This window comes from Nicotiana tabacum, chromosome 18 (genome assembly GCF_000715075.1).
Source record: "Nicotiana tabacum cultivar K326 chromosome 18, ASM71507v2, whole genome shotgun sequence".
NCBI lineage: Eukaryota > Viridiplantae > Streptophyta > Magnoliopsida > Solanales > Solanaceae > Nicotiana > Nicotiana tabacum.
The window spans coordinates 3,065,402-3,072,638 of NC_134097.1; the positions used below are offsets into that span (position 1 = coordinate 3,065,402).

Consider the following 7,237-nt stretch of genomic DNA (forward strand, 5'->3'; position numbering starts at 1 on the left):
TGTGCACGAATGCAAGATGCTTCGTGCACCGAGTCGTCATTTTTTTATCTTTGAATTTGTAGATCGGAAACAACATAAAAGTGGTTACAATTTCAAAATTTAATTTTAACTCCCCTTCTTGAATGCCATAAGTGACCACAACAACCACTCTACCACCTTTAATACTAGCCTTTATAACTTACAACCAAAACTACCTCATAAATACATGACAAAGAAAACTCAAACACTACAAAGCACAGCTGTAAAATTACTTGGAAATAATTAGAAACTTTCACACTAGATATACTTAGCTAAAATTGGAAAAAAAGAATTGATTGTCTAATAAGCAATTTGATATAGAAGATGCAAAATGTTGTGTTTAGATACTATTCCAAACTTCCAAATATTTTTCCTTCTCTTCTTCTTTTGCATAATTGTTTTTCTTTTCTCCTTTCTAGTAATTCACCTCTACATCTATCAAACAAAATTTGAAAATAAATAAATTCAAAAAAAAAAAATACTAGAGATTTGATGAGAAAGAAGAGTGTATAACTTTGTTTTGTTTTCCCATAAGCCAAAGAAGTGTTCTCCTTGCAAAAGATGGAGTTTTTGGTTGAAATTCCAATCTATTGTAGCATTGATTTTCTTCATCACATCCTCCATTATTTTCCCATGTACCAATATCAATCTCTGAAATAGTCCTCCTACTGCCACCACCACCACCACTACCATTCTTGGTCGCGGCGGAGCCGCCTGGAACCGCCGTGACTGGAATATTCCGGCTAACCGGAAACCGGAAAGAAAAAGCCCTTCTTGAATTGTTATTTTCATCCTTTTTTCCCCTTAACCAAATCTTGGAAATTGAAAAGCTCTCTCTTTTACAACTCCCATTTTCAAGAATCTTGTTTTCATTGACATGAATGTTGTTTTGCATGGAATTTTCAGCAAATTTGAATCCCTCAAATCCATTGAATTCCCTTCTTGAATCACATCCACATTCAGACATTGCTTGTCTATGACCTGGTGTCAAAGGTGGCAAATTTGGCTTCTTGTTTGAACTCTTTTTTGAGGGTGTTTTTCTAATAGGAACATGTAAAGCTGTAGTTTCATCTAAAACATAAGCAAATGATCCCATTGAAAAACATCTTCTTGAATCAATATTATTACTACTTCCTTCTTCACTTTCTTGTGGCTCCACATTCTTGAATTTTCCTAATTTCACTTGTACAACTTTTTCAACTTCCTCTTCTTTTCCTTTGATTTCATCACAAGTTTTTGCCACAACAATATCTGAGACATTAATTTCCTCAAAATGGGAACTTAAACTTAGTCTTGAAATTGAATTATTCCTTCTCAATGATCCAAATTCATGACTATTTTGAACAATATTTTCCCTTGAACTTTCACTTCCAGATTCAAGAACAAAGACAATAGGAGAACAACTATGGTTGTTATTTGATGAAGAGAAATCAGGCAATAAACTAGCTCTACAAAGAGGACAAGTTGAATGAGACAAAAGCCAAGTGTCAATACACTCCATATGAAAAGCATGGCTACATTTAGGGAGTAATCTAAGCTTATCTTCTGGCTCAAATTCACACAAACAAACAGCACAATCAAAAGGGTCTTTGACACCAATAATTGCTTTGTAATTGAAAACAGGAAGTGTATCAATAAAAGATTGATCTACACCAGAATCATGTAAGTGAAAAAGTTGCTGTAATTGACCTTGAAGTGCTGTTACATTGTCTAATTCATCTGGATCTCTATTTGTTGGCCTTAATAAAAATCTAACAAGTAAGTGAAGTAAACCAGAAATGAAGAAGATAATTGCAAGAATTATGATAACAAGAAGTATACTTGGGCTTACTTTGTTATTCAAATTGAAAAGACCGCCACTACTACCACTAGAATCATGTGTAGAAAATGGTGTTAAGGGTGGTGGTGGTGGTTGAAGGAGGAAAAGTGGCTGATTTGAGGGAGAAAGAACACTACTTTCTTGAATTTTAACAAAAACCCAACTCATATTTTCTTGAAAAGTAGAAGAAAAACACACCAAGATTCAAACTTTTTGGCTTGTGACTATAGGAAAATGAACAACAGAATGGAAACAGACTCAAAAGTTTCAATCTTTCAGAGGTTTTCAGTGAGAAAATACACTAACTTCTATGAATTTTAAGAAGAATACAACCCATATTTTCTTGAAAACTACAAGATAAACACAACCAAGATTCAAACTTTTTGGCATGTGACTATAGGAAAATGATCAAGAAAATGGAAACAGACTCAAAAGTTTCAATCTTTCAGAGGTTTCAGTATGAAAATGTGAAAGAACGCTACTTTCTTGAATTTTAACAACACCCCAATTCATATTTTCTTGAAAACTATAAGAAAAACTCACCAAGATTCAAACTTTCTGGCTTATGAACACAAGAGTAAAAAAGGTTCAGTCTTTCAGAGGTTTTTTAAGGAAATGGATGAAAATATGAAAGAATTGGTGGAGAGAAGAGATATTAGAAAATGGGGTTGTGATAAAGACTCTAAAAAAGAGATCTTTTAATGATATTTTACTAGAAAAAGGAACCTGCAAGGTCAAATTTACTGAAAGGGAAATTGAAGAATGGCTGGTTGAGAGGTGTAAATGAGATGAGACTAAAATAAAATATTTGAAAAAAATTTAAGCAATTAAATTCTTTGATCAGAGAGCAGCACAGACATTATTGTTGATGATCCAAGCTTTGATCTGTAAGATATAAATAAATGATTCATCAAATTGAGAAAAATGTTTAATTTTTTGTGTTCTTTAAAAAATTGAAAGATTAAGGGCAGGTGATTTCTTTATTATCCTTCACCAAATGCAAGGCTTCTTTTGGTTGACTTTGGAGAAAATCACAACAGCAAATCCAATGTACATTTAATTCTCTTAATTAGCATTAAGAATAAAGAAAGAAAACAGTGTTTTTTTAGCGGTAAACAATTGAATTTTCGCTGTGAATCGAAATGGTCCTTTTCCCACTTAGCTTCTTGAGTTTATAAAAGAACAATTCGGTACACTAAGCTAGTTCTGACATACGAGGTAAAGGAAAGAATTGGACCATAAGGGTCTATTATACATATTTACTTTACATTCCTGTAATAAGTTATTTTCAACGTTCGAACCCGTGACTACATAATCACATGATAACAATTTTACTAGTTATGATAATGTTCTCCTTCATCTACATTACTTTACTATTAATTCTTGTTTTCCTAATACAAATATAATCACTATTATAGTGATATTGAATGATGTTATATTGTTTAAGTGAAAAATACCATCCAGATAATAGTAAAGCAATGCAAGTTAATTATGATTATGCCTTAAGTTGTTCCATTTATCTTCCTAATCTTGTCGTTTAGACGTATTTTACACATTGACATATGAAAAACACACGACATTCTAAAATAAAAGATAACTAGTTAAATTTCGTGAAATCTATTGCTTTTTAAAGGTTAAAATTAATTGGCACTAGAATTACTATAATTGTTTTCGCGGGAGCTGCTGTCGGTATTGAAAATGCTTCTAGTTCCTTAATCTATTGCTTTCAATTAAATTGCCCATTCCAAGTAAAGGTTAAGAAGTAAATGACCGTTAATAGTACCATCAATTTGAAGTTACTTAGTCTTGGAGATTAATATCAAGAACTTAATGGGAGCTATCTGTAACTTTGACAAACTTTATAGGAGGGGACCATAATTTACCATTCTTATGTTTTTTTTAAATCTTTTCATCATTTTGTCTCACTAACTTTTTACCCCTTCTGATTACATTCTGTTTTCAGAGCTTCTATTCCACTTCTATATTTGATCCCATGAAAATCACTTTGTAAGTAAGACAAAACAAAGCAAGAAAACAAAGTCTGAAAGTCAAACAATCTTGTGCCCTTGTCTTTTTTTTTTTTTTTTTTTTTTTGAGATGAGAAATAGAAAGAAGTGGTAGTCAATGCTGGACCCCAGTCTTGGAAGTGATAAAACAATAAAACAAAAATTTTAAAAAAGCACAAAAAGTAATTAAAAAAGAAATATAGACTAATGTTTCATTTTCACCTTTTTCTTGGATTTGTAGTTTCTTCTTTAACTTTTTGTGCCGTTTAAAGTGCATTAAGCTGTGGAACTAATTAGCTACACATAACACGGATCTTCTACTTTTATGTCTCCCTAGTTTATAGTAGTGCTAGTGGTTATTCAAATTTTTGTATGTTTTTTGGAGCTAGTAAAAATGAAGATGAGCCTATAATTGGTGCAATTATTGCTTAGTATTTTTTTTTTCACCCGTCTTTTAGTACCCGCTTTGAGTTTGACTAATCAAAATCAGCGTTAAAAAGCCTTACTTGAGGACTAAAGTACTTTCTATCAAAGACATGCTTTGGTGATTTCACCCTTTAAGCGATAAGGGAGTGAGCCGCGGTAAGCGAAAAGCGATAGTGAATCCCGATCTTGTCCAGTCTCATCAAAATCGGCCTCAAAAAGTAATAGGAAAGACGACTCCAATTTAAGGCAGACTAATCTAAATTAGCTTGGAAAGCCCCACTTGAGGGATAAATTACTCTCTATAAAAAATGATTCTAATTTTAGGGCTCAAACCTAAGACGTCTAGTTAATGTATTCAGTTTCTTAATTTTATTGCTTTCCATTAAATTGTCCATTCCAAGTAAAGGATAAGAAAATAAAATGTCTTCTTTAATAGCACCATCAATTTGGAGTTGCCAGTCTTGGAGATTAATCTCATAAAATTAGATGGGAGCATCTTGTAAATTTTAGAAAGTACATATTACATACTTTAGTACTAAAGTGCTTCAGAACTTCTTTATATAATCGAAAAAATTGATTAAAAAGAATACTCACTTTATTTTTATTATAATAACAGGTTACGTCACACGAAATGAAATCACGAAAAGTACACAAAAAGTTGCTGATGCAAAAACAAATTAAAAAAAATAAAAAGGTATAAATTAATAGGGTTAAAAGTTAAAACCCTCATCAGAGTGGCCAATTTTGAAGTCAAAGAAAGGTGGCAAAAAAATCAGGATAAGTTAGTCAATAATAGAAAATTTTAAACACAATGACGTAGAGATTGATAATTTACTTTTTGTTAATCACCTTTTTGGGGGGGATTAATTCATTTTTGACAATGTCATGGGGAGTAGAATTAAGTCGTAAAATTAACTTTCTTGCTTTTTGTGTAACCTTAATTTTGGTAACCCTCGATCGTAGTATACGGCAAGGATTTGATTATCCCAATTTTGTCGAAAAGTTGCATCTAATCCAAGATTAGACCAAGTTCACTCTAATATAAAGGCTATTATGTTAATTAATGAGCATTTATTATTTTTGGCAATGGAGAATCAAGCCTTTTTAGTTAGTTATCCCTAATTCAGTCATAATTAGTCCTGTCATTTCAGATAAATCTACACTTTCAAAATTTTCAATTGATTTCACACACTCTCCTTTTTCGTGTCTTAAAAAGATTGTAACCTTTTTATGTTTGAAAATTATTTGATCTTTACCGTGTCTCTCTCACACACGACACACATTTATTCTAGCAATATAATTTAATTTATTATAACATGTTATTATCATTTATTATAGGCTACTACTAACAACAACATACTCAGTATATATATTCTCACGTGTGGAGTCTAGAGAGTAGTGTGTACGCAGCTGCTACCGTATGCAGGTAGAAAGACTGTTTTCAAAAGACTCTCGACCCAGGCAAGTACAGTCGCAGCAATATTAAAGCAAATAGAAATATAAAAATAATGAAAAGTCGTAGGAAAAGAAATTGCAGTAACAATGAGATAATAACTTACCGATCATATAATATTAGAAATCCAAGAAAAAGATAAAACAAAAGTAATGCTACAACTACCGGAATTGAAGGAAAATACGATCTACTACTGCGAACCTTCTACACTAATACTCGATCTCCACAACCTTTTATCAAGTACATGTCCTCATTTACCGCTAAATCTTATTAAATAGAGTTGTATACAATTACTTTTTAAATTACTTGAGGTAATTGGTGAAAAGTGTAATCCAATACAACCTCCAAAAAAAAATCTTTTTTTCTTTTTTCTATTTGCAATAAATGGGGTAGCTTGAAATAAGGTGTTATTGATCGTTAGCTATAATTGTGGCATGTGAACCCTAACTATGGTCCAAGTTGGCTCCATCAGAATTTATAGGTACAATTTTGATATTTATTTTTGGTGGACCTTCACCTCTTTAGTAGTAACTCAATCAACCTTACCTATGAAAATAAATAGAAATAAAAAATATTTTAAAGGTTTCAATTACATTGCAAAAATGATTACATCAAATTAAAAATTAGTTTCACAAGAACCTCTCTAAAAATATATTTGCTCATTATGTAGGTCTACATTAGATAAATAATGGACTCAAATGAATTAATACGTTAAATAGATTCTAGAAGAGTTCAATAGTAAGTACCGGTAAAAATTACCCGTACTCGATATTATGCACTAGGTAAAATAAATGTTTAATATGTATTAGTAGATATATACTTCTCTCGCTTAATCATAATTAATTAATATGTATAATATTTTCACCTTATTAAATCACTTTGGCATGGTAAGCTAATATAGTTTGGAGTAATACCGTGTGCAAATAAATTTATACCATAAATTCTTTTATATTTCAACTATAAGGATTTAAATTATATACATTATCAGGTACAGAAAATTACACTATTAATGTAATATAAAATGTGACAACACTAGTTATCATTTTTATCGAGTTACTTAGCTAATTACTTAATATATATCTATCATAAAAATTTATTTATAATATTTTAAAAAATAGCCTAATTGTATATAGCTTTTAAAACAGGACATATGGAGGGATTTCCGTGAACATATTGAACTTTGTTTTTGTCCTTTCCTTTTTGTTTTTTTATTTATACCAAACAGCTCTAAACAATTTCTGTATTGAAGATCCACATGTAACGTCTAGCTTTAGACCCTAAAGAATTTCTAAAATATTTAAATAATCAATTAACTTTTTTTGCCAAAATTAATGGCTGAAGCAAATGATCAAGTAATAATATATTGGGATCTTTGACAAAAAAAAATGTTAGTGCATGCATTGGCACAATGCTCAAAATGAATAGAAGTCTCCATCCCTGATTTATGCACGTAGCCTATATATCCCACCTTGTTATAGAATCTCATTTTTCCATAGACTTTGTTATGGTTTTTCG

The 7,237-nt window shown here is 31.0% G+C and overlaps 1 protein-coding gene across 1 annotated transcript; it reads right to left on the reverse strand.

Moving 5' to 3' along the window:
• Positions 1 to 285: 285 nt before the first annotated feature.
• LOC107823081 (RING-H2 finger protein ATL13-like) lies at positions 286 to 2,703 on the reverse strand. Its single transcript, XM_016649677.2, has one exon. The coding sequence runs from the start codon at positions 2,003 to 2,005 to the stop codon at positions 500 to 502; it is 1,506 nt and encodes a 501-aa protein (XP_016505163.1). The 5' UTR covers positions 2,006 to 2,703; the 3' UTR covers positions 286 to 499.
• Between the last annotated feature and the right edge of the window lie 4,534 nt (positions 2,704 to 7,237).

Coding starts and splice junctions, on each gene's coding strand:
- LOC107823081 (XM_016649677.2), bottom strand. CDS start 2,005: ATGAGTTGGGTTTTTGTTAAAATTCAAGAAAGTAGTGTTCTTTCTCCC.